General features: G+C 42.2%; 2 protein-coding genes across 7 annotated transcripts; one reads left to right on the top strand and one right to left on the bottom strand.

Annotated features, from left to right (window-relative positions):
• On the top strand, positions 1-17,863 carry nudt18 (nudix (nucleoside diphosphate linked moiety X)-type motif 18). Of its 3 annotated transcripts, XM_029638614.2 has the most exons (4): positions 1-151; positions 2,892-3,075; positions 12,350-12,563; positions 12,869-17,863. In XM_029638614.2, exons 2-4 carry the CDS (start codon positions 2,926-2,928, stop codon positions 13,468-13,470), a joined length of 966 nt encoding a protein of 321 aa, XP_029494474.1. In that variant the 5' UTR covers positions 1-151; positions 2,892-2,925; the 3' UTR covers positions 13,471-17,863. The 3 variants fall into 3 exon arrangements, with proteins under 3 accessions (XP_029494474.1, XP_029494476.1, XP_029494477.1); XM_029638616.2 differs by lacking the exon at positions 2,892-3,075; XM_029638617.2 differs by lacking the exons at positions 1-151; positions 2,892-3,075 and adding an exon at positions 8,756-12,242.
• On the bottom strand, positions 14,672-27,613 carry fhip2b (FHF complex subunit HOOK interacting protein 2B). Of its 4 annotated transcripts, none has more exons than XM_029638612.1 (17): positions 27,443-27,612; positions 26,420-26,498; positions 26,056-26,225; positions 25,864-25,968; positions 24,406-24,525; positions 23,930-24,145; positions 23,621-23,817; positions 20,170-20,311; positions 19,988-20,064; positions 18,725-18,917; positions 18,336-18,508; positions 17,902-18,042; positions 17,606-17,696; positions 17,373-17,516; positions 16,994-17,134; positions 16,792-16,892; positions 14,672-15,183 (listed from the first exon to the last, which is right to left on the bottom strand). In XM_029638612.1, exons 1-17 carry the CDS (start codon positions 27,491-27,493, stop codon positions 15,057-15,059), a joined length of 2,268 nt encoding a protein of 755 aa, XP_029494472.1. In that variant the 5' UTR covers positions 27,494-27,612; the 3' UTR covers positions 14,672-15,056. The 4 variants fall into 4 exon arrangements, with proteins under 4 accessions (XP_029494472.1, XP_029494473.1, XP_029494470.1 ...); XM_029638613.1 differs by having other exon boundaries at positions 20,170-20,287; XM_029638610.1 differs by having other exon boundaries at positions 25,864-26,225; positions 27,443-27,613.
• Between the last annotated feature and the right edge of the window lie 278 nt (positions 27,614-27,891).

The following is a 27,891-nucleotide window of genomic DNA, read 5'->3' as shown; positions in this document are numbered from 1 at the left end:
ACTCAATATTAGCGTTTCTTGCAACACATCAAAGCCTCTCAACTAGTCAAGGACGTAAAGAGGCCGATGTTAGTAAGATTAGCTGAGCTCACCTGTCAAGTAAACACGCCAGCCGAGTCCGACGGTCAAAGTTGATGTCACTTCAGTGAAGGTAATTTGTAGAAATACCATCAAATGTCATTTCTAATTGTTACTTTGGTAATGTCGAGACGTTAATTTGCACACCCATTCAACAGCGACATCAAAACAATGCTGAATGGCTGTCCTAGCTACAGTAGCGCACCTACGATATGTTTTTAAATATACCAGATGGGTACAATGTAGTGTTTTTATAGGGGCATCCATAATAATACGGCGCACCTGGAGAAATTAGGGTCACGTAACTTGCCCAAGCCGACAGTTTTGACCTTGTCACACGTGTATTCGAACCAGTGAACTTTAATTAGGATACTGACCCACTGCGACAGGCTGGCTTACTTGCCGCCGGAAAAGCGATACTTGCATGCGAAATTTTAGCCACTGAATAATAATTGTCATTGGCAATATCTGTACAAGGAAAGATTTGTCAAAGGGTAAAATCTACTAAACTTAGTCCACTCTGTTAGTAACCGATTATAGTTTTGGAAACGGAACTGTATTGAGATCAAATGTTACGTCGATGAGAAAATTCGCAGAATTTCGGCCAAAATCCATGTTCTCCTTTCCCACTGCCGGTCATTGGGCTTCCTCTTACCACCATATTTGGTAGTGAGTGGAAACGCCAACCGGATGCTTCACATTTATACATCCAGTGAAATGTCTCATTATAAACTGGGTGGTTCGAGCCCTGAATGCTGATTGGCCGACAGCCGTGGTATACCACGGGTATGACAACATGTATTTTTACTACTCTAAATTACGTTGGTAACCAGTTTATATTAGCAATAAAGCATCTTGGGGTTTTGTGACATGGCCAATATACCACAGCTAAGGGCTGTATCCGTTGTGCGTAAGAACAGCCCTTTAGCCGTGATATATTGGCCATATATCAAACCCCCAAGGATGCCTAATTGCTTAATTGTTTGAAAGGGATAATCAACGAGGGGATATGCAGTCTATGGAAAATAATGAACTACATGGAAAGTGCGTTCTAAGACCCGCTGGCGGAGTGGAACTGACCTTCCATGGAGTTGCATTATTTTCCAGAGTACACATAGAGCCCCGAATTGATTATACCCTTTAATACCATGGCTATAATTTAACACATTTGCCAGTAGAAATGTGTTCAACATCCACTGAAGTACATAGCAAGTTTACTAGATGGCTAAAGTAGTCCCCATGGTAACCAAACAGACTTGCTAGTTGAGCTAACCAATCGATCAGTCCAAGCTTTCCACTGACAATCAAATTCGACAATGCCAATAATGTTTTCAATTAGACTTTTTCAAACGCCGCTCAAACATAGAACATTAAGAATGAACTCTAGCCATTGAAGTATACAAATATAGCGTGTGTTATAGGATGTTATACCATGGCATTGTTGAATACTCATTTCTTATTGGCTTGAAGGGCATTCTAGAGCGTGCATTATTTCCCTATAACGCATGGTATATCGGCACAGCAGAATTCAATGGCTATAGTTCATTCTTACATTTTGTTTGAGCTGCTTTTTAAAGCAAAAGACTAATTGAAAACATCGGTATTGTTGAATTAGATTTTCATAATAGCAAGCTAGGACTGATGGTTTGGTTAGCCCAACTAGCAAGTGTTTGGTTACCATGGCTACTACTGTAGCTATCTATTTAATTTGCCGGCTACTGCAGTGGATGTTGAACAGATTTCTAGCAGCAAATGTGTTTATCACTTTTATTCCATGGCTATAATTTATCAACAAGGGGCTATGCATTCTATGGAAAATAATGAACGACGTGGAAGGTGTGTTCCACAACGTGCTAGCTGATGTCAAATTTATTTCTCAACTCCTAATATTGAGAAAATTACTCATTGGAGCCAATTACTCACCGGAGCATCTGACATAAGCTTTGAAAAAGCACCCGCCGGTAGGCTATCAGTGCAGCAAGTGCTGCTGGTAAGCTTTCTTGACTTGGGCATGGTTTATAGATAGCGCCATGCCTCATTCATTAAACATTAGCTTACATTCTGTATCATCTGACTCTTTCTGCCAACTGACACACACCGGTCACCAACCTAAACAAAAACGTACCTTTTTTTCATGGGCTTACACCTGATCTTTCCATGAGACTGACCAGGTGAAAGCTATGATCCCTTTTTGATGTCGCTCATGAAACCGCTTCAAATCAGTGTAGATGAACGGGAGGACAGGTTAAAAAACGAATATTGAGACAATTGAGAATGTGGGTCATTGAGAATTGGGCAAGGAAAAATATTTAAAGTGCCTTTGAACGGGGTAGGGTAGTAGGTGCACGGTTTGAGTGTTGAACTAACGCTGCTGGGTTAAGTTTCCCTTGTATCATGAATGGTCCACCACCCAAAGGAAATCCAGCCATCTTGACAACTGTGGGAAGCATTGGGGTCAACATGGGCCAGCATCCCTGTGAAATGCTTTTGACACCTTGTAGAGTCCATGCCCCAGTGAGTTGAGGCTGTTCTGAGAGCAAAAGGGGGTGGGGGGGGTGCACAACTCAATATTATGGTGTTCCTTATGTTTGGTATGCTCAGTGTATGTCCTAATGTTACAATAATTCAGTGAAAAGCATTAGCTGACACACCCAAAAATGTTTGGAGGTATTGATTAACAGAAGATAAACTGAAAATAAATGCTCCAAAAATGTTATGAATAAACCGACATTTTGAAACGGTGATTGAGATTTACCCATTAAATTGTTGGGAGCATAGATGGGATGTGCAACTTTCTATGCATCTCTTTGCAGGGACCAGGCTTGTCCTGTGGGGTCACCTGCAGTTATGAATGTGAACAATGATGTGGAAAAGCTTTTAAATGGTGAAGGACTAGAAGTGAACGACGAGTTCGATTCGGCACCCGCAGAGGTCCAAGCAGTTGCCTTGAGGAAAACGATAACCTACATCGTCAGCGCTGTCATCTTCAATGAAAAGGTAGTGAGCAATGAACTCTGTAAGGATAAGGGATTAATTCACCAAGCTAAAGAGCTAAATTAGTTAATTAGGTCACTTACTAACCTGACACGTTACTATTCTATCATGCAGAAGTCCACATGGCCTAAGGACATTAGACTTCTGTGGCCTTTGTCTAAAATAAATGTACAGTAGGAATTGATACCCCTTGACTTAACACATTTTGTTGTTACAGCTTGAATTCAAAATAGATTTCTCACCCATCTACACACACAATACCCCAGAATGACAGTGAAAACATGTTTAGAAATTAACACAGAATGAAATACAGAAATAATTGACATAAGTTTTGATTTGCGTTCACGCCAGAGAGTAATAGGATACGGCATGTGTCAAAATTGATTGATTGCTGACAGGTGTCAAAATTGATTGATTGCTGACCTGATGACATGTACAGAATATGTGCCCCCGCCCCCCCCGTTCGTGTGGTCATGTGTTAGAGGGTGTTTGAACTTTTGGGGCCCATGCCCCCCTCCACCCCCCGGTTTTATCTCCCTTATGGTTGTTATCTATGAAGCAGGAATGTCTGGGGCTATAGATAGCGCTGGGGCCTCAGCATTATAAATGTCCAGAACAAGCCATTTTTTTAAGACCTGAATATGGGTGTGTGTGTGAGAAACAAGGAATGTGTGTGTGTGTGTTAGAAACAAGGTCCCTTGGGCATTGTGTCCATTTCAGGCTTTAAACAACAATTAAACAGCCATCTAAATAATGCTTCTCAGCCTAGTTTCCTATTGAGTTCTCTTTATATGTACAGGCACAGAGCTTCCAGATGGCTCCAGCCTAAGGATTTTCAGTGCATGTACACACGGGGAGATTAGAACCCCAAAGAAAAGATCCTAAAGGTACTTTCAGATTCAGGTTTATCATGACAGCCGCTTTATGAAAGGCATTTACTTATGGCTAAACAGCTTCTACACAGCTTATTAATTAATGCTGTGGGATGAAATTATGTGTTTCTAGGAGGGCTTAAACAAATATACAGTGAAACAAACATGGCCACTTTACACACTTTTATTGACTTTTAAAAAGACCACAGTAACATGACAGAATTTGTGCAAAGGCAACGAAATCTGCTAGGGGATATTAAATGTACAACAGTAGTATTCTGTAACAAACAATACGTGTTAAACATAAGGGACATGCAATCATGACAGGCTCTTTATGAAAGACCTTTAACTATGTCTAAACAGTTTTCTACACATCTTATTCATTAATGATGTGGGCATACCCAGGATTTACAGGCAGGACGTTTGATCTACACAGGGAGGGAAAACTTACGGAGTTATGATGGAGCGGGCAAGCGTCTTTGAGTTGGTGAATTCGAAACGAATAATGGTCTTGTAGATGTGTAGAAAACTGTTTAGCCATAGTTAAAAGGCCTTTCATAAAGAGCCTGTCATGATTGCATGTCCCTTATGTTTAACACGTATTGCTTGTTACAGAATACTACTGTTGTACATTTAATATCCCCTAGCAGATTTCGTTGCCTTTGCACAAATTCTGTCATGTTACTGTGGTCTTTTTAAAAGTCAATAAAAATGTGTGTAAAGTGGCCATGTTTGTTTCACTGTATATTTGTTTAAGCCCTCCTAGAAACACTTAATTTCATCCCACAGCATTAATTAATAAGCTGTGTAGAAGCTGTTTAGCCATAAGTAAAGGCCTTTCATAAAGCGGCTGTCATGATAAACCTGAATCTGAAAGTACCTTTAGGATCTTTTCTTTGGGGTTCTAATCTCCCCGTGTGTACATGCACTGAAAATCCTTAGGCTGGAGCCATCTGGAAGCTCTGTGCCTGTACATATAAAGAGAACTCAATAGGAAAATAGGCTGAGAAACATTATTTAGATGGCTGTTTAATTGTTGTTTAAAGCCTGAAATGGACACAATGCCCAAGGGACCTTGTTTCTAACACACACACACACACCCACACACATTCCTTGTTTCTCACACACACACCCATATTCAGGTCTTAAAAAAATGGCTTGTTCTGGACATTTATAATGCTGAGGCCCCAGCGCTATCTATAGCCCCAGACATTCCTACTTCATAGATAACCATAAGGGAGATAAAACCGGGGGGTGGAGGGGGGCATGGGCCCCAAAAGTTCAAACACCCTCTAACACATGACCACACGAACAGGGGGGGGGGCGGGGGCACATATTCTGTACATGTCATCAGGTCATAAGGTCAGCAATCAATCAATTTTGACACATGCCGTATCCTATTACTCTCTCACGCCCCTTTGCTATGACACTCCAAATTGAGCTCAGGTGCATCCATATTCCTTTGATCATCCTTGATGTCACACTAAACTGAGTCCACCTGTGCCAATTCAATTGTTTGGACATGATTTAGAAAGACACACCTGTCTATATAAAGTCCCACAGTGCACATCAGAGCAGAAACTATACCATGAAGTCCAAGGAATTGTCCATAGATTTCAGAGAGAATTGTGATGAGGCATATCTGGGGAAGGGAATGTCGTGTCTTTACCATCATTCAATTTTAGACTTCGTTTTTATCAACAATTCTCTATAATTAGTATTACGCGATCTAACTGATTAATCATGTAACTAAGTAACTAGGAAGTCGGGGCACCAAGGAAAATATTCAGATTACAAGGTTATAATTTCCCAATATAACCTTTCAGATATTTTCATATCTGATCAATAGTCTTCTGATGAATTATTTACGTTACCTCACGTTAGTCTCATTCCAAACGTCGTAAATTGTTGGTTATCTGCACAAACCCAGTCTTCACTGAGTCATCCATATATCAATTGTCTTAAATCATTTATTTATTACTAAGTAATTCACAGAAATGCATAAACAAACAGTAAATATGATTACAAGAAATGATAGGAGAATGTGCCCTAGTGGGCTAAACCGGCATCGTGGCTTGTTAGACAAAAGGGAAGTGGGGGTCGACCAATTATAACAATTGAAATGCTAATCCTTTACACCTGAACGCTCACTCACTTATTCGGGAACAATTGCAATCAACAATTGCAATCAATCACACGCTCAGTGTGTCGTCTTGATCTTTGTTGAAAAGTTAGTTTCTGTCCTCTCTCTCTGTCGTGGTTAGAGTGGATTGTTCAGAGTGACATTCATACATTTCGTTATAGAATGGATGTTTTGGCGGTTGTCGTTCTTCGCGTTCAATAATACCGAATTCCTAGCTGCAGACTAGTAATTAATATCAAAGACTTGTTCTTATTCTGTTGGTATCGATAGTCTAAGAGTTTAACCACGTGGTATGGTTAAAAGATTCAGCAATGGTCTGCAACCTTTGTCCCCTCGTAATGGAGGAAAACATGGTCTGATTAGAATTTCTCAAAGTTGGTTGTATTCAGAATTGCAGAAAAGGGCTGTCCCAGGATGCTTGACACTAACTTGGCTCATGGGCGGTCCTCTGATTTAATTAAGCTCAAAAGGGAATTGGAGTTTCCTTCATTACAGTCCAAAATCACATTACACAATTTTAAACAGTATCATACTCATTCATCTTATACAACAAACCTCATATCTGAGGCTATTATATAAACATAGTTATGGTAATGTGGCCACACAGTCTCCCATGAGCTTCCCCAAGTTGTAACAAACTGACTAGTTCGTAGCCGGATTCTTCACCGATCTTTATTTTTTCTTAATTTTACCCCTTTTTCTCAACAATTGTTTTTTTTTTAGTAGCTACCATCTTGTCTCATCGCTACAACTTCTGTACGGGCTCGGGAGAGACGAAGGTTGAAAGTCATGCGTCCTCCGATACACAACCTAACCAAGCCCCACTGCTTCTTAACACAGCGCGCATCCAACCCGGAAGCCAGCCGCACCAATGTGTTGGAGGAAACACCTGGCAACCTTGGTTAGCGCGCACTGCACCCGGCCCACCACAGGAGTCGCTGGTGCGTGTTGAGACAAGGATATCCCTACCGGCCAAGCCCTCCCTAACCCGGACGACGCTAGGCCAATTGTGCGTCGACCCACGGACCTCCCGGTTACGACAGAGCCTAGGTGCGAACCCAGGGTCTCTGGTGGCACAGCTGGCGCTGCAGTACAGCGCCCTTAACCACTGTGCCACCCGGGAGGCCCTTCACTGATCTTTTATACCTTCTCCGGAACATAAACGTTGTTAGGACCTCAAGTTCTGAGGTGGAAGAAATTCCTTTGTTCTCTATGAAACTTCACTCTCGCTATACTGTGTGGCCATGAGGAGATCATCAGGAATGTACGACCTCTCTCTGACCACAGCAGTCTAGTTGAGGGAGGAAAGGGGAGGCAGGGAGAAGGGGATGAGGCTTGCTGTACCCAAAGAGGGCAACTTCATGACAGGTATAAAACCATTTCTAGAGTGTTGAAATTTTCCAAGGACTCAGTGGTCTCCATCATTGGGAAATGGAAGAAATGTCAAACTACTTTGCCCTAGAACTGGACATCCAACCAAACTAAGCAACTGTGCAAGAACCCAATGACCGAACTACAGAGTTCTTTGGATGAGATGGAAGAACCTGACAGTAATAATAATTTAGTTATAATCCCAAAATATGATTTGGCACCTAGCCATGCAATATCATAAGGTACCGCCTTCATTACCTTGTTTAGGTAGCTAATTGGATCCCAGGGCGGGGTAAAATGTACATCTGTTTTCCACTTTTGCAGACAGCTGCAGCTAGCTTTAACCAAGCCCCACTGCTTCTTAACACAGCGCGCATCCAACCCGGAAGCCAGCCGCACCAATGTGTTGGAGGAAACACCTGGCAACCTTGGTTAGCGCGCACTGCACCCGGCCCACCACAGGAGTCGCTGGTGCGTGTTGAGACAAGGATATCCCTACCGGCCAAGCCCTCCCTAACCCGGACGACGCTAGGCCAATTGTGCGTCGACCCACGGACCTCCCGGTTACGACAGAGCCTAGGTGCGAACCCAGGGTCTCTGGTGGCACAGCTGGCGCTGCAGTACAGCGCCCTTAACCACTGTGCCACCCGGGAGGCCCTTCACTGATCTTTTATACCTTCTCCGGAACATAAACGTTGTTAGGACCTCAAGTTCTGAGGTGGAAGAAATTCCTTTGTTCTCTATGAAACTTCACTCTCGCTATACTGTGTGGCCATGAGGAGATCATCAGGAATGTACGACCTCTCTCTGACCACAGCAGTCTAGTTGAGGGAGGAAAGGGGGAGGCAGGGAGAAGGGGATGAGGCTTGCTGTACCCAAAGAGGGCAACTTCATGACAGGTATAAAACCATTTCTAGAGTGTTGAAATTTTCCAAGGACTCAGTGGTCTCCATCATTGGGAAATGGAAGAAATGTCAAACTACTTTGCCCTAGAACTGGACATCCAACCAAACTAAGCAACTGTGCAAGAACCCAATGACCGAACTACAGAGTTCTTTGGATGAGATGGAAGAACCTGACAGTAATAATAATTTAGTTATAATCCCAAAATATGATTTGGCACCTAGCCATGCAATATCATAAGGTACCGCCTTCATTACCTTGTTTAGGTAGCTAATTGGATCCCAGGGCGGGGTAAAATGTACATCTGTTTTCCACTTTTGCAGACAGCTGCAGCTAGCTTTAACCAAGCCCCACTGCTTCTTAACACAGCGCATCCAACCCGGAAGCCAGCCGCACCAATGTGTTGGAGGAAACACCTGGCAACCTTGGTTAGCGCGCACTGCACCCGGCCCACCACAGGAGTCGCTGGTGCGTGTTGAGACAAGGATATCCCTACCGGCCAAGCCCTCCCTAACCCGGACGACGCTAGGCCAATTGTGCGTCGACCCACGGACCTCCCGGTTACGACAGAGCCTAGGTGCGAACCCAGGGTCTCTGGTGGCACAGCTGGCGCTGCAGTACAGCGCCCTTAACCACTGTGCCACCCGGGAGGCCCTTCACTGATCTTTTATACCTTCTCCGGAACATAAACGTTGTTAGGACCTCAAGTTCTGAGGTGGAAGAAATTCCTTTGTTCTCTATGAAACTTCACTCTCGCTATACTGTGTGGCCATGAGGAGATCATCAGGAATGTACGACCTCTCTCTGACCACAGCAGTCTAGTTGAGGGAGGAAAGGGGGAGGCAGGGAGAAGGGGATGAGGCTTGCTGTACCCAAAGAGGGCAACTTCATGACAGGTATAAAACCATTTCTAGAGTGTTGAAATTTTCCAAGGACTCAGTGGTCTCCATCATTGGGAAATGGAAGAAATGTCAAACTACTTTGCCCTAGAACTGGACATCCAACCAAACTAAGCAACTGTGCAAGAACCCAATGACCGAACTACAGAGTTCTTTGGATGAGATGGAAGAACCTGACAGTAATAATAATTTAGTTATAATCCCAAAATATGATTTGGCACCTAGCCATGCAATATCATAAGGTACCGCCTTCATTACCTTGTTTAGGTAGCTAATTGGATCCCAGGGCGGGGTAAAATGTACATCTGTTTTCCACTTTTGCAGACAGCTGCAGCTAGCTTTTAAGCTTTGGTAGTGGCGCACTGAATAATTAAAGCTAGTCTGCAAAGTTTTGATCAGCAAGGATATCCAAAAATGGCTGGGTGCTGCCAAGAGCAAAAACTGAGGACCATGGTGAGACCGATGCAGAGTAGCCTGACCAGAGGTTGAGGGAGAGTAGCAAATGCAATACCCACCCATTCCCCTCGCCGCCTGCTGACCAAGATCGAAATGAGCCATGGCCTAGCACCAGCAGCATGAGGGTAACATCACAACAAACACCTGCACCTCCGTTACCCCAGCCACAACAACATCTGTGAGGAGCCAGCACAGGTTTGTCTCGACACTTACCTGTGCCGCATTTTCAGTAGAAAGCTCCTGGTTCAAGAACAGAGTGGCTTGAATATTCCCGCAAGGCAGATGCTGTTATCCTCGGCTCCAATACTAATTTGGATAGAGCTTCACTCAAACTGGCTACTCAAGTTGGAAACATGCCAATGACAACACGAAAGGGTGGAGAAGCATACCTCTTTAAAAAGCATGTGAAATGCATGATTATGAGAAACATGAAGCGCAATGGAAAGAAATCCACTCCTGTGAATACTGAGCAGCTAATAAATTATTTCAGGGATTGTGGACATTGGGAGTTTATTGCAGTAAATTAGCATTCTTTGGGAAGGAGTTTGGATGCGATTGACTGAGGAGGAGGAAGCAGTAACTTTTGAGAAAAGGCAAGGAACTTGCAAAATCATTTAGCACAATTCCACGTAATACAATACATCATGACCTTCAGAATGAAATCATGGCTCGCAAGATTGTCAGAGGAAATTGGTGAATTGTGGTATACATTGAAATTAGATGGAACCAAAGATCCAACTGGATGTGATTAACATTTCTATTGTTATTCGATCTGTAGACGCAAATGGTGTGCGAGAGCGGTTGCTGCCAATGGCAACAAGCAAACAATGTGATGCTTTATCACTTACTAACCTTGTTATCTCAGAGCTAACAAATGTTGGCATCAGCATTAAATATTCTAAGTCAATGCTACGACGGGGTTAGTGTGATGTCCGTGAAACACTGTTGTGCAGAAAATATTGCAAGATCAATTGAATCACTTAATGCCACATGTGATAACTTTAAATCACCAACTGCATTTGAAATGGGGTGCACGCTAGGTCGACTGAGGCAGCAGAATGCATTTTTTAATGTGTGTACAAATTATTTGGGAAACCACGGCTGCTGCACAGCACACTGGGGAAACCTTAAGACTACTTGATCAGAGATGCTCTGGCCACCTCGGCACAGTGTCAGTAATTTTGAAATCAAGTGACCGTGAAATCAAGTAAACAGCTCTGTAAAATCGAGTCTACTCACGTATATGGCACAGATGTGAGACTTCAGGCCAAGGCTTATTGTAAAGCAGCGATAGAGCCAAACTTTGAGTTTATTGCTAACGTGACTTTCAATTCTGGGGCTCCTGAACACCGCAACTGATCTGCACGTCTGTGTCAAACTTGTCCAAGTGCGTTGAAAAACTCCAGTGTGACAATGAATTTGAAAACCTTTGGGAGGCATGCCAGGAGGGCATGAGCACCTCAGCTCCAAGTAAACAACAGAGACTGATGAGAAACTCTGGAAGAGTATGTAGTTGAATGCACAGTGGGTCAGCATGATTATGGAGACGATAGGGAGTGTAAACTTTTTTTTCAGTACTTTGGATGCCGTGCTGGGGGAAATGTCATCACGATTTATTGAAGGAAAGTCAACTGGTGGAAGATCTGTCCCATGGATCCTGAGACTTTTTGGATGTGAACTAGGTCAAGCCATTGTTGGAGCTAACCAAAACTGAACCAGTGGAAGCAGAGTTTGTGGCTCGCACATTCTTGCAAATGGAAATCGCAACCACTGCCAGCCAGCAACAGCAAATGGACGCTACAAACAGGCTGACCACACTACTCACGTGCGCAAGCGTTGCAAAATATATTTAGAAATCTGTTCAATTATTGCGCTCGCAAGAGTCTGTGTTGCCAAGGGCTAAAATAGAAATCGGTTCTATTTCTGACACAGATCGCACTGCAAGTCCTGCCTCTCCCATCTCCTCATTGGTTTGCAGAAGCAGGTACCCACATGCCATCTCCTCCTTGGTTATAGCCACGTGGGTGACTGAGATGAACGATTTCAGTGGCGGTATTGCACCTAATTTATGAAAAGTTGCCAATCACAATATAAAGTCAAGAGAAGAAAAAGCCTGGAAGAGAGATGACTAGAAACGATTCGGTTGACCGTTTGTGTGGATTAATTTTCGGAGTAGAGGACTTTGTGCATTTCAGGTAAAATAACAACTCAATGTTTATCCCAGGACAAATTAGCTAGCAACAGCAAGCTAGCTAAATTTGACAAATTTAGCTAGCAAGTGCAAGCTAACTAGCTAAATTGCCATACATGCTTTTTGACTTGTCCCCAAATTAATATAATTGGTTGAGTTTGTTTTGATATTTTAACCTGAGTGTCATGATCGCGTTTAGTGTGGGGGGGACAAAATGCACGATGCCGCTCAGAAATGTTTGTACATTTGAACAGAAGTAGAACCAATCTACCTTGTTTTATTAGAGCTCCCCATGGATTTAACATGCCCCCTCAGGAATGTAAGGTCTGCAAGGGGTAAGAATAGTTCCTGGTACTGTTTTAAAATTATTATTTTTGTAAAGACATCTCATTACACTTTTCATCAAAGTGCATCCTATTGTGTGTGTCACCTGTATTTGCAGAATGAGGTGCTCATGGTGCAGGAGGCCAAGGAGAATTGCTACAAACAGTGGTACCTTCCAGCTGGCCGTATGGAAGAGGGAGAGGGCATTGTGGAGGCCATGAGAAGGGAGGTGAAGGAAGAGGCTGGATTCGACTGCAAACCCATTACCCTGGTTCTGGTCCAAGAACAGGGGCCGCAGTGGATCCGATTCGTTTTCTTGGCGGAGATTACAGGTAAAACAGTTTATCCACGTATTTCAGCTTTTCATACAAATAGCAGGCTTAGTTGTGCTCAGCTTATATTCTTCAAGAATAAGTGGGTGGGTATATACACACACCTTTCAGCCACACCTGTTGCAGGTGTATAAAACCAAGCACACAGCCATGCAATCTCCCTAGCCAAACATTGGCAGAATGGCCTTACTGAAGAGCTCAGTGACTTTCAACAAGTCAATTTGTCAACTTCTTGTATTCCTCAGGAGTCGGCAGCATTGATTAGTTACTTTTCACTGCTGTTCCTGCATATTTTCCTCCCTTAGGAGGCTCCCTGAAGACTATGGCAGAGGCTGATGCAGAGTCTCTCCAGGCTCAGTGGTGGGACCAAGACTCCCCACTCACCTTGAGGGGTCGTGACATCCTCAGACTCATCGATACCGCCCTGAAATACAGAAAGAAGCCCTGGCATCCTGTGGCTCACCCTATAGACATGTGCTGCCATGTTGTTGTACAGCGACTTCTCCTCACTTTCAGCAGCTCTGATGGGGTGCTTTGGCTCCTTTTGGGCAACATTAAGGACCTGCACCTCCCTGTGGCCGTGTCTGTGAAAACCCACACAGTCACATGGGCGGCCAACACATTGGTACAAGAGGCCATGCCCTCCTCCTACTACGACCTCAACGTCAACACAAGGGGAATCCTGGGACTACAGCACAATGGAAGGGTCCCTGGAAAGACAGATGGACTCTGCTTCAACACAGTGGTGTCTTTGGAACACACTGGGGAGGGGCCACACACCAGTCAACCACCACTGATTGAGAGCCCTCGCTTTCAGTGGTACAAAGTGGAGAATCCTCAGCTAAGAGACAAGATTCAACAGAGAATAACTACTGGGTCCTTCCTTCCAGTGCATAGTCTCTACTAAGGTGGTGAAATGACATTCCAAAAACAATACACTTTTTACTTGAAGATGATTTTGGGAATACGTGGGGCAAGTACCTGTCTATGAGCGGCCAAAAGACCGCTTTGAGAGCAGACATTACAACGTTTATCAATTTGTACATCATTTGTCATTTAGCAAACACTAATCCAGAGCGACTGACATGAGTACATTTGGACTTTTTCGTACTGGTCCCCCATGGGAATCAACCCACAACCCTGGCGTTGCAACAGCTACACAAGACCACCATTCCGAAAACTGCTGGAAAAGATTGCAAAAAAACTTTTCAGAAATAATTTGCGAAAAATGGACTGCAATACAGAATAGGGTCTATAACCTTTTGATCAAACGTTCAATCAAGTCTGCTATTATTCAAAAACTACATTCAGCTACCAATCATGATCTAGCTTCATATGATCCATTTTTAGATAAGCCGCATGAAATCTAATACCCATGGCAGAAAAATCAAATTACTGTTATGACAGGTTGACTCAGCAATATGACGTTGTGGCTTCTGACAGAGTACGAAGCAAAAATATTCTCTTCAGCTATCACATTGTAGGAGAGGGACGCAAACTTCAATGCAGATACTCTCAGCATTATATTTGGTTGCACTGCTGCTCATGTCGCTGAGTCTATTTAAAATTCAAGCCAAATACTTTGAGGCTCATCTCAATTGTTAAGTTGCATGATCATACTTTACAAAGGATTGTACAGAGACTGATGTTTAAAACAATGTGTTGTGACCCTGGTCCACATAAGACACCAGACATCACCTCAACACAGAAATAAAACGTGAGAAAAGGCAAGCACAGGTTAGTGTTTTTTGTCGTGAATCTTGTTCTGGAAGCAACTCCAGAGTGGTTGCTAGCTGGCACAGCCACAAAGTACAAATCTTTTAAACCTAACCTTGTATTAAAACATTAGCTTTTTGGTATTAATTTATTTAGACTTTGTACCTGGCCCATCTAGCGGAAACCGCTCAGTTCTGCCTCCAGGATGGATTCATCGCCATGCAAACAAAGTATCAATAATTAAACTGGATGACGCACAGTTTTAGGTTGTTCCAACCAGTCTCACAGCCCAGATGATCATGTATCAAGCTTCATTAAAAGTGCTGACCCAGGATCAGTTTAGTCCATAATGAACATGATCCTACATAAGCACTATGAATACCGGCTCAATCCTCATTCTAATACATGTTTTAATATCTCAGGAACCAGGGATAGCCTACAGCAATCTTATATATGCAACTGTTACAAATACAAGATGAAACGCAACCTTTTACATTGATTTGACCGACTGCATACATTACTTCCAGGTGTGATAATTTGCTTAAGATAGTCATTATGTAAGCTAAACTCAAAACATTTCAGCATTTACAATAAACTTAAAAATTGAGATTAATCTTACACATGTTCTATTCTCCTAAGTACCAATGCTTCATCTTTGGAGAACAATTAATGCCCTTGTACCTCCGGTCATCTATGGCTTTGTTTACTCGTGCAACCAACAGAAGTAAGCAGCTGTGACTGGTGTCGTCCGTCTGACTGAGTGTTCCGTTCAAGGATTCACAAGGTGTCAGTGTTCTGCAAGTTTGTGGTGTTGGCAGGAAGTTTGACAAAGGCAATGGCTGCCAGCTCCTTACAAAACTCCTCCAGGATGATCACTCCCTTAAGCAGGGGCATGTGATCCACTCTGGGGAGGCAAGATCCACACAAAATCATTGTCATTTCCTCAGTCTGCTTCTCAGGAGGGTGGTTTTTGTTATTAGGAAGAACACATGTATTGGTGTAGTGTCCGGTCAACGCACATGAATGGCATTTACACCTTTTTTATATTGCACAAGTGTTTTACACACATATTGCATTGAAAATATAACTTCATTCAGCGTGCATGGTGATCAGGTTAACCACTACATCACATTCAGGACGCACACACTTACCAAATAATTAATTTAAACTAATATATACAGTGTGTAGTCAGACCCCTTTTCCACTGTTACATAAGCCTTATTCTAAAATCAAATTTTTTTTTTGTGAAAAAAATGGTCCTCAATCTACACACAATACCCCATAATGACGAAGCGAAAACAGGTTTAGACATTTGTAAATGTACTAAAAATAAAACGTATTCAGACCCTTTGTTATGAGACTCAATTGAGCTCAGGTGCTCCGAGAGAGGATTATGTTGAGGTACAGATCTGGGGAAGGGTACCAGAAACAAATTGTCTGCAGCATTGAAGGCCCCCAAGAACACAGCGGCCTCCATTAAATGGAAGAAGTTTGGAACCACCAAGACTCTGGCCAGCCCATCCTAACTGAGCAATTGGAGAAGGGCCTTGGTCAGGGAGGTGACCAAGAACTCGATGGTAACTCTGACAGAGGACAGAGTTCCTCTGTGGAGATGGGAGAACCTTGCAGAAGGACAAGCATCTCTGCAGCATTCCACCAATCAGGCTTTTATGGTAGAGGCGCCAGACAGAAGCCACGTCTCAGTAAAAAGGCACATGACAGCCTTTAGAGTTCGCCAAAAGACACTTAAAGGACTGACGATGAGAAACAAGATTCTCTGGCCTGAATGCCAATCGTCACGTTTGGAAGAAACCAGGCACTGCTTATCACCTGGCCAATACCATCCCTACGGTGAAGTATGATGGTGGCAGAATCATGCTGTGTGGATGTATTTCAGCAGCAGGGACTAGGAGACTAGTCAGGATAGAGTGAAAGATGAACGGAGCAAAATACAGAGATCCTTGATGAAAACCTGCTCCAGTGTTCTCAGGACCTCAGAAGGGGGCGAACGTTCAGGGACCCCAAGCACAGAGAAAAGACAATGCAGGAGTAGCTTCAAGACAAGTCTCTGAATGTCCTTGGGTGGCACAGCCAAAGTCCGGACTTGAACCCGATTGAACATCTCTAGACAGACCTGAAAATAGCGGTGTAGCAACACTCCCCATCCAACCTTACAGAGCTTGAGGATCTACTTTGAAAAATGGGAGAAACTCCCCAAATACAGGTGTGCCAAGCTTGTAGCGTCATACCCAAGAAGACTTGAGGCTGTAATCGCTGCTTCAAAGTACTGAGTAAAGGGTCTGAAAACTTACGTAAAATGTCAGTTTTTTATAAATTAGCAAAAAAGGTAAAAAAACAGATTTGCTTTGTCATTCATTATGGGTAGTGTGTAGATGAGGGGGAATTTTTTTAATAATTCATTTTAGAATAACGCTGTAATGTAACAAAATGTGGAAAAAGTTAAGGTGTCTGAATACTTAACAAATGCACTTGGTTTCTCTATGGCACTTACCCAGACTCCCCATCCAGGCCCATCAGCTGCCTTCGGACATGCACAAGCTTCTCTGTGAAGTTTGGGATCACCTCGATCCTCTGCATCAGTTCTCCTATCACCTGTCAAACCAGGAGAAACATAATTAGGAATGTATTTGTGAAAACTATAGCTCGGTAAAACCTCAAAGACAAGGAAGGAGGTGAGTGTAGTAGTCACCCACCCTGATGAGCACAGAGAACAGGGAGCGGGCTCCAGGGGCCAGGATGATGTAGGGGTCCAGCAGGTACTCATGGAGGTGGGGATGAGGGAACACGGCCAGCCTGGACAACACAGATGTCACCTGGAGGTTCAGCTCATAGGGCTAAGAGAGAGAGAGACACACACGTCACAAGTGAGGGGATGTTTGTGACTAAACACAGCACTCATGGTGGTCACTAATGTATTATGATGACTATGCAATAGTTGTACCATATACAAAACACAGTTGTACTGAAAGTGCGCCATCTTGAGAGCTTGATTGCAGACATGCAAAACATTTTGGGATAGTATCAACAGTGGACCAATGAACAAAATACAAAAATAAATCCCTTGAAGGCTACCTGCTCAAGGATCCGGCCTATTCTGTCAAACAGGACTTTGAGGAAGTGGCCTTCGAAAAAGTCAGAACTGGATACAGACAACTCGGTTGGTTTGCGGGACTCCGGCCAATCCCAATTGAGCAAGAATGCAGTGCACTCTTTAAACTAAAAATCAGATGTTTTGCGTTAGATCCGAGACCTCAATTTATGCTACTCGTGGTAATGACTTTCACTACTTGAAGTTCTCCGCTCACCTGCTCATGAGCATCATGGACATAAGTTTCATATCGGGCACCTTGGACATGTTGAGAGGTTTTTGCTTCTTGAGGGACCAAACACAGAAAACTGCAAAACAAAACGACAGTGTAAAGTGAGTTATAGCTGCTAAAATACAAAAAGTAGTTCCTTCATGAGAGATGTCTGATCAGTTTTCTTTATGACCCGAATGAGGGGATGAATGTTGTGCCTAGACTCAATTAACCACCAGTAATAAAATTAACTGCATAGAGAAATGTATCAGTGTTCTATTTCATTCTGTGTTTAAAGGCACCTGTTTACAATGTCCAATGCTTGAGTTTGCCCACTGCAGCGATGTTCTCTGATGAGCTGTGGTCGATGCAGAAGATGCTCTGAGCTGTTGAATTCATCCTCGCCGTACATGTCAGTGAAGAAAGGGTCCTCCTCTAGTTCTCTGTTCAGGTACAGGGGGAACACAAAAATATATGAATAGTATAGAAGCCATTCCTGAGTGGTATTGATGACTGTATACTCCATTTGGTCTGTCATGAACTATTCATAGTCATGATGAACTAGTCATAGTCATGATTAACTAGTCATAGTCATGATTAACTAGTCATAGTCATGATTAACTATGCAATTAACACAATTACAATGTTACAATGGCTCGTAACAACCTTGATTTTTATTAGCCCCTACAGAGGTCATCTGTCCATTGGAGCTCTACCTCTGGATGAGTTAACTCACTCATTCTCCTCCACGGGATCTGTGTCAGTGAAATGCCTGCAATCATCCCCTCCCCCGAGAGTGCGTGTCACGTAGCAGCGGTTCTCCAGGTTCCTCAGGACCAGGTTGAAGAGAATGTCCCCGTGAGGCTTCTGTAGGAGCTCTTCAAACAGGAGCAGAGTAGTGATACTGATCTAGGAGGCAGAGAGAAAGTACAGCACATGTCACCAGCATTAACCAGAAATAACGCTGGTACTTCCTTAGTGTTGTATGCCAAACGAAGAATAAGGGAATAAAAATAGCTTAACTATATTCATAGTAGCAACATGAGAGATGTGAACTCCAGTTGTCTCGTCTTTAGTCATGTTCAGCCTTTACTGAGGGCTACAGTAGCAGCACCTTCGGCTTACCTCATCGGAGATGTGGTCACAGTGCTCTATAAGTTGATAACGCAGCACATGACTCTCTGTGTCCAAGCGCTGCTCGCTCTGTGTTTGTCTGCCTAGGAGGAACGAGACCAGCTCTTCCACCATGGCAGGGGATTGGATGTGACGCACCGAGCAGCACAGCAGCGCAGTGTTCACCAGCACGCCCATCTCAGACCTAAAACACAAACCACTGTTTAATAATAGTCCATATGTCCCAGGTACAGTGCTTTCGGAAAGTAGTCAGACCCATGGACTTTTTCCACATTTTGTTACAGCCTTATTCTAAAATGGATTAAATCATTTTTTCCCCATCAATCGTCATACAATAAAAAAACAGAAATACCTTATTTACATAAGTATTCAGACCCTTTGCTATGAGCTCAAGTGCATCCTGTTTCCATTGAACATCCCTGAGATTTTTCTACAACTTCATTGAGTCCACCTGTGGTAAATTCAATTGATTGGACATGATTTGGAAAGGCACACACCTATCTATATATGGTCCCACAGTTGTCACTACATGTCAGCAAAAACCAAGCCATGAAATCGAAGGAATTGTCCGTAGAGCTCTGAGACATGATTGTGTCAAGGCACAGATCTGTGGAAGGATACAAAATAAATTCTACCGCATTGAAGGTCCCCAAAACCAGTGGCCTCCATTCTTAAATGGAATAAGTTTGAAACCACCAAGACAGTTCCTAGAGCTGGCCGCCCGGCCAAACTGAGCAATCGGGGGAGCAGGGCCTTGGCCGATGGTCACTCATGACAGTGCTCCAGATTTCCTCTGGAGATGTGAGAAATTTCCAGAAGGAAAACCATCTCTGCAGCACTCCACCAATCAGGCCTTTATGATAGAGTGGACAGACAGAAGCCACACTAAAAGGCACATGACAGCCCGCTTGGAGTTTGCCAAAAGGCACCTAAAGACTCAGACCATGAGAAACAAGATTATCTGGTCTGATGAAACCAAGATTGAACAAAGTACTGAGTAAAGGGTCTCGATAGTTATGTCAATGTGATGTTTGTTTTTTTATAATAATTTGAGAAAAAATGTTTAATTTTTTTTTGATTTGTAATTATGGGGTATTGTGTAGATTGATGAGAAAAAAAACCTATGTAATCCATTTTAGAATATGGCTGTAATGTAACAAAATGTGGAAAACGTGAAAGGGTCTGAATTACTTTCCAAATGCACTGTATATGTACAAAACCCCATTGGAGAAAATGTAAGTGGGGGTCACTTACATTTGGAGCAGCTCATGCTGTAGAACACCGACAAGCCAGCAATGGTGAATTTCTTTGGCTAATTTCACAGCGAGGCTCTACAAAAACAGCAAATATAATGCACTCGACATCCTCTCTTGGTGGAAACTCAATTAAATAGTCAAGTATTTCTGCTTTTTAATTATTATTATTTCATTTTTTACCTTTGGTGCCTCCCTCATCAGATGGTCAAGGAAGTCCAGCCAAGCGAAAAAGCTCTCCATGTGCTCACTACCAGGAAACGACTGGCTTTCCTGCATACCGCTCTGAGAGAATGGAACACTGCACAAGACATCAGGTCCATTACTAAATCAAAACAAGATGATAACTGTACAAGTAAGGTTGTGGGGCTTGCTTTAGCTCTAAGTATTTTTGTGGTAATGGAAGAAGTTCAAAAGTTTTACTTAACTACTTTAAAACAAAGCAGTTACATAGTCAAAATGTGTAAAATAATTGGTCTGATTACTTTGATAGATGATAATCAACCTTGTTATTTTGGATTGTGGGGCAGTTAGATCATAAAAATGTCTAAACTACAGTTGTTGCATTTGAAAACTGCAAGACAGGACAAAGTGATCTGTCAGAAGATGGGAATAAAAGGCAGGATCAAGTGGACAACACTTAGGAAAGCAAAGCAACTGAATAATTCATTATGTGAGTTTCAGATTAATAGATCCACGATTTACTTTTGTAAAATGTGTAATGAAAATTAAGTTTGATTTTAGTTTAATGATAATTTAATGAACGATTCATTTTTCTGAGTGACTTGTTTATTTTAGCAGTTTGTTTGACCTGTTGGCTGTAATGAATTCTACAGCATGATTAATATGCGCACCTCTGGTGTCTCTGGAGACATATTCTGAACAACAACTGTCTGTCCTATATGAGTGCAGGTAAAATAGATCATGCTACAGACAGTAAAAAAATAATAATAATTACCACATTTAGAACTGATAATTGATCACATGGTGCAAGATTTCATGTAATTAATTGATTATTGAACATTATGATGGACACAGCTTTGTAGAACCAAAACATAAACAGCCCATCTGCTCAACAAACTCAAGAACAAATCATTTGGGGTGCTGCAGTTCGAACGATAATGAACTTATCACCCATATGGTAGTCAAGCAATGCATTCCAAGTCATTCAATATTTAGTCCGGTTGCGGTCACAACTAGACCTTGTTTAAAATGTACCAAGAAATAATCTTATTTGTATTAGATGTCGACCGATTAATCGGAATGGCCGATTAATTAGGGCCAATTTCAAGTTTTCATAACTAGTCCAAAGCTCTAACCACCTGCCTCACGAGGAGCCCGCCTGTTACGCGAATGCAGTAAGAAGCCAAGCTAAGTTGCTAGCTAGCATTAAACTTAATCAATCATGGTTGATCATGATCAATCATGGTTGATGATATTACTACACTGCTCAAAAAAATAAAGGGAACACTAAAATAACACATCCTAGATCTGAATGAATGGAATATTATTTTAAATACTTTTTTCTTTACATAGTTGAATGTGCTGACAACAAAATCACACAAAAATGATCAATGGAAATCAAATTTATCAACCCATGGAGGTCTGGATTTGGAGTCACACTCAAAATTAAAGTGGAAAACCACACTACAGGCTGATCCAACTTTGATGTAATGTCCTTAAAACAAGTCAAAATGAGGCTCAGTAGTGTGTGTGTGGCCTCCATGTGCCTGTATGACCTCCCTACAACACCTGGGCATGCTCCTGATGGACAGTCTGTGGTGCAACGTGGCGTTGGTGGATGGAGCGAGACATGATGTCCCAGATGTGCTCAATTGGATTCAGGTCTGGCGAACGGGCGGGCCAGTCCATAGCATCAATGCCTTCCTCTTGCAGGAACTGCTGACACACTCCAGCCACATGAGGTCTAGCATTGTCTTGCATTAGGAGGAACCCAGGGCCAACCGCACCAGCATATGGTCTCACAAGGGGTCTGAGGATCTCATCTCGGTACCTAATGGCAGTCAGGCTACCTCTGGCGAGCACATGGAGGTGTGCGGCCCCTCCCACATGGAGCTGTGCGTGTTCTGACCGTGTTGTTTAAGTGTTCCCTTTATTTTTTTAAGAATGTGTTCTTAACTGACTTGCCTGGTTAAATAAAGGTAAAATTAAATCTAGCGTGTCCTGCGTTGCATATAATCGATGCAGTGCCCATTCGCGAAAAAGGACTGTCGTTGCTCCAACGTGTACCTAACCATAAACAACGATGCCTTTCTTAAAATCATTACCCAGAACTATATATTTTTAAACCTGCATATTTAGCTAGAAGAAATCCAGGTTAGCACGAAATATTAACCAGTTGAAATTGTGTCACTTCTCTTGCGTTCATTGCACGCAGTCAGGGTATATGCAACAGTTTGGGCCGTCTGGCTCATTGCTAACTAATTTGCCAGAATTTTACGTAATTATGACATAACATTGAAGGTTGTGCAATGTAACAGGAATATTTAGACTGAAGGATGCCACCCGTTAGATAAAATATAGAACGGTCCCGTATTTCGTTTTCGAGATGATAGTTTCCGGATTCGACTATATTAATGACCCATGGCTCGCATTTCTGTGTGTTATTATGTTATAATTAAGTCTATGATTTGATAGAGCAGTCTGACTGAGCGATGGTAGGCACCAGCAGGCTCATAAGCATTTATTCAAACAGCACTATCGTGCGTTTTGCCAGCAGCTCTGCTGTTTATGACTTCAAGCCTATCAACTCCCGAGATTAGGCTGGTGTAACGCTGTGATGTGAAATGGCTAGTTAGCGGGGTGCGCGCTAATAGCGTTTCAAACGTCACTCGCTCCAAAACTTGGAGTAGTTGTTCCCCTTGCTCTGCATGGGTAACGCTGATTTGAGGGTGGCGGTTGTCGTTGTGTTCCTGGTTCGAGCCCAGGTAGGAGCGAGGAGAGGTACAGAAGCTATACTGTTACACTGGCAATACTAAAGTGCCTATAAGAACATCCAATAGTCAAAGTTAAATGAAATACAAATTGTATAGAGAGAAATAGCCCTATAATAACTATAACCTAAAACTTCTTACCTGGGAATATTGAAGACTCATGTTAAAAGGAACCACCAGCTTTCATATGTTCTCATGTTCTGAACAAGGAACTTAAACGTTAGCTTTCTTACATGGCACATATTGCACTTACTTCTCCAACACTTTGTTTCTGCATTATTTAAACCAAATTGAACGTGTTTCATTATTTATTTGAGGCTAAATGGATTTTATTAATGTATTATATTAAGTTAAAATAAGTGTTCATTCAGTATTGTTGTAATTGTCATTATTACAAATAAAAACTTTATTTTTATTTTTTTATATCGGCCGATTAATTGGTATCGGCTTTTTTTGTCCAATAATTGGTATCGGCGTTAAAATCATAATTGGTCGACCTCTAATTTGTATGCCAAATGTACATTGTTTAAAGCACACTTTTACAAGTTTCACAAATTACAGAGCCAATAAGCCCCTTGTGGTGAACTGAACGAGAGGCTTGTAGAATCAGGAGTATTTTGTGCCTTCAGCACATTATTCGCCAGTAAGGGCTCATGCATGCTCTGGGCCACTAAACTCACTTCCAGTGGGTCTGGGGGAAACTGTGTATGTCTGCAGGCTCCAGCGTAGCCGGGAGCTGGCTGAAGAGCTCACACAACCTCTCAGCTAGTAGCTGACACAGTGGGGTGCTTTCAGCCAGGCACACTGCAGTATCTTCCTTTGGTATGCTGACAAGGAGCAGCAAGCTCTCAAAGGCTTTCAGTGCAACTCTGCTTTTCTGAACAAGGAGGCAAAGAAAAACGTGGCAAATTATTGATAGCGTGTTCATTTACAAGCCTCAAATTCATGAATTATGTATTGGTTTGTAAAATAGTCCTTGCTGAACACACCTGGCTTCTGCTCAAGTGGACCAAGACATGGATGAGGCCTGCATTGGCTGGGAAAATAGTTGAGGGAGAGTCAGTGGGTGAGTGCTGTTGAGGACTGGAGGTGGAGGCAGGGTTGGAAGCTGTGGGGTAATTGGAAGACACAGTTTCTCCACTTCTCTCTTTTTCTGTATCCTCAGAGGTAGAAATAGACTTCTTGGAGTGATTATCCTTTTTAATCTACATGACAAGTAAAACAGTGTAAAAAAATAAATAAATAAATATATCAATCATACATTGACATTACTTCAGATGATGCAATGAAATCAACTAGATCTAGTCAACTACTGTCAAACTAATGACGTGATAAAGTACTACTACCACTACTTTTAATTTTCGAACTTCTACCATTAGTACTACTATTCAGTATGCCCCTTGCCTACACATGTTTAGTGCTTGAAAATGCACGACCAAATCAAAATGGTTGAATTTTAAAGTACCTCTAAAATGTAGTTGAGAACATAAGGATCTTGTTTCACCCTGGAGCAAACAACAAACATAAACTGAGCCTCCTCTTTCTCAGTCTGCGATCCCGGAAGACCACACAGACGAACCAGCTTCTGTTGAGAGCAATGTCAGGAATTTTGGGAGGACAATTTTACAGTTAAGGAAAGCACATTTAAAATATCACTTTATCTTGATAAAGAGAATGATAGATAGTATTTCACAGAATGCGGTGGTAGCCATGCTGGGTTAAGTGTGCCTTGAATTCTAAATAAATCACAGCCAGTGTCACCACCAAAGCACCCCATCACACCACCTCCTCCATGCTTCACGGTGGGAACCACATATGCAGAGATCATCCGTTCACCTACTCTGTGTCTCACAAAGACACGGTGGTTGGAACCAAAAATCTCAAATTTGGACTCATCACACCAAAGGACAGATTTCCACCGGTCTAATGTCCATTGCTTGTGCTTCTTGGCCCAAGGAAGTATCTCATTCTTATTGGAGTCCTTTAGTAGTGATTTCTTTGCAGAAATTCAGCCATGAAGGCCTGATTCATGCAGTCTCCTTTGAACAGTTAATGTTGAGATGTGTCCGTTACTTGAACTCTGAAGCATTTATTTGGGCTGCAATTGCTGAGGCTGGTAACTCTAATGAACTTATTCTCTGCAACAGAGGTAACTCCGGGTCTTCCTTTCCTGTGGCGGTCCTCATGAGAGCCAGTTTCATCATAGTGCTTGATGTTTTTGCAACTGCACTTGAAGAAACTTTCAATGTTCTTGAAATCGCCTAGATTGACTGACCTTCATGTCTTAAAATAATGATGGACTGTCGTTTCTCTTTGCTTATTTGAGCCGTTCTTGCCATAATATGGTCTTGGTATTTTACCAAATAGGGCTATCTTCTGTATACCACCCCTACCTTGTCACAACAACTGATTGGCTCAAACTCTAAGAAGGAAAGAAATTCCACAAATGAACTTTTAACAAAGCACACCTGTTAATTGAATTGCATTCCAGGTGACTACCTCATGAAACTGGTTGAGTGAGAGAATGCCAAGAGAGTTCAAAGCTGGCTACTTTGAAGAATTTCAAATAAAATATATTTTAATCTGTTTACATTTCTTTTGGTTACTACATGATGTCTTCACTATTATTATACAATGTAGAAAACAGTAAACATAAATACAACTTTTGACTGGTACTGTATATAAATAAGGTATTTATTTTTTATACATAACCAAAAATGGCTAAAAACCTGTTTTCGCTTAGTCATTATGGGGTATTGTCTGTAGATTGAAGGATTTTTTGTTGTTTTTTTGAATAAGACTAATGTAACAAAATGTGGAAAAATGGGTCTGAATAGTTCCTGAATGCACTGTATATCAAATTTCCAACAGCCATAGACAACAACATAGTGACAAACAATAACCAGAACGAATGACTCCTTACCTGGACTGGCCTATACACATTGAGGATGTGAAGCATTGGCTTTTGGATTTGTACCAGGATCTTGGAGAAGAACACCAGGACCTGCTGGTTCATTCCTGGGGGGTACTGGTAGGACGAAGAGATCAGTGTCGAAGAGAGGGTTATCAAAACGTACCACACATGACAACATTTCACCTGCTGTGTGTGTGGTACCTGTGCTTTGCCTAGGGTGCAGAGGGTCTCCAGCAGTTTGTGCTGTAGGAGGTACTCCATACAAGGGCCCATCTCCTCCTGCCCCTGTTGGGCCTCTTCGTAAACTAAGATATCCAGCATCTGCTTCAATCGCCATGGGATGTCTGTCTGCTTTACAGGCCTCGTTTGACCTGGAAAAGCATCACAGTTGAATGCACTCTCAACATAGGCCATTATGAACGCATGCCGAATATGACAGCAGTATTAAAAGGAAATAGACCTACTGCCGACAAGTTAGTTCGCAATGTAACTCAAGCCAAGTTTGCTTGGTGGCACATCTGGGGTATTCAACATTTTCTTAATTTCAATAGTGTCTCAATCTCACCAGTAGTTTCAATGTAATAATTGGTTATCCCTTTCCAGTGGTCCACGAAAGAGTCCAATAAATTTACTGACGGCTCCCTCTAGAAAATAGAAGATTGGAAACATGAGATGATTCAGCTCAAAGAATGTGTGCCTAAATACTAAATAATTATGTCCTATCCAGCACAAAACATATTCCATTGATCAGTTGCGCTTTGTCCTGTCTTGTATGAGCTTGTCACTCTACCCATCCCCCAAGAAAGTTGCCCAGACTATCATATGTCTGTGGAATTCCACTTGATCAAATATGGAGTCAGGTCAGTCTAGTCCATAGAGAATGTTAGAGGTCTCCAGTGGCCAAAAAGCCACAATAGCATGGCCAAAGCCAATGAGGGCTTCCACTATTTTAATGTCGTTAACTGGTTGTGACTTCCAACTTCATTGGCTGATCTCTCCTGGTGATTATGTTGGAGTCATGTCCAACCGGGTTATCAGCCAATCGTGAAGAAGAAAATTGCCTACTTGCTTTCACAGGCGCTATAATATCAGAGATACAAAGATGAGTAATCTATCTATCTCTATGGGATAGCTGGAAATCTTATCAACAAACATTTCAGACGCCATTGCATATGTAGTTTTAAGGTAGCAAGTTAACGTTAGATACTTGCCGAATGATTAACACATATACACAACTTCATAATAACATTGGCATTGTTCAAAAAGCATATTACACCAAATAAATTAATCTAGATAGCTTGCCACCATCTTGTTAGCTAGTATTGACTACTTGGCTAGCTAGCTAACGCGTTGGATTAGACTGCAACTTGTTATTTGGCGCTTCATTTAACTAAATGTTAGGCCTGTAAATAGTTAACTATTAGCCGCTAACTAACTTCTTTAGCCGTTGGCTAACTTTATATGGAACAAAGTCAAAGAAAAGTAAAGTTAGCTGCTGCTAGCCAATTAGCTTGCATCATACAGTATCTACCCAGCTAGTTAAATCCAGGAAGTGGAGTACGAAAAGGGCTTGTCAACCAATACTTACAGTCTCCAACGCCTGTTGAAAGAGATGTGTCAGTTTACTGAACATATCCATTATTTTCGTCGAATTAATAAAAATATTTACAAAATATGGTAAACATTTTTCCGTTTGCTAGCTCCAAATACGATATTGCCACAGATAGAACAACTAGCCAGACGTTTCACCGGATGTATAAATGTGAGGCATCCGGTTGGCGTTTCCACTCACCACCAAATATGGCAATGAGAGGAAGCCCAGTGGCGGGCAGTGGGAGGAGATGGTTTCCTGCCGACATTCTGCTCATTTTCTCTCCAATAATATATTTGATCTCAGTACAGTTCTCTTCCCAAAACTAAAATCTGTTACGAACATTGTGGACACAACAGTTTTTTAGACTTTACCCTTTGCCAAAGTTTAAACATTTATCCATTGTTTAGAAGGAGTGCAAGGGCATTTCAGTGTGGGCGTTCCCT

Source organism: Oncorhynchus nerka, linkage group LG27, assembly GCF_034236695.1.
Source record: "Oncorhynchus nerka isolate Pitt River linkage group LG27, Oner_Uvic_2.0, whole genome shotgun sequence".
NCBI lineage: Eukaryota > Metazoa > Chordata > Actinopteri > Salmoniformes > Salmonidae > Oncorhynchus > Oncorhynchus nerka.
This window is presented reverse-complemented; position numbering and strand designations above follow the sequence as displayed.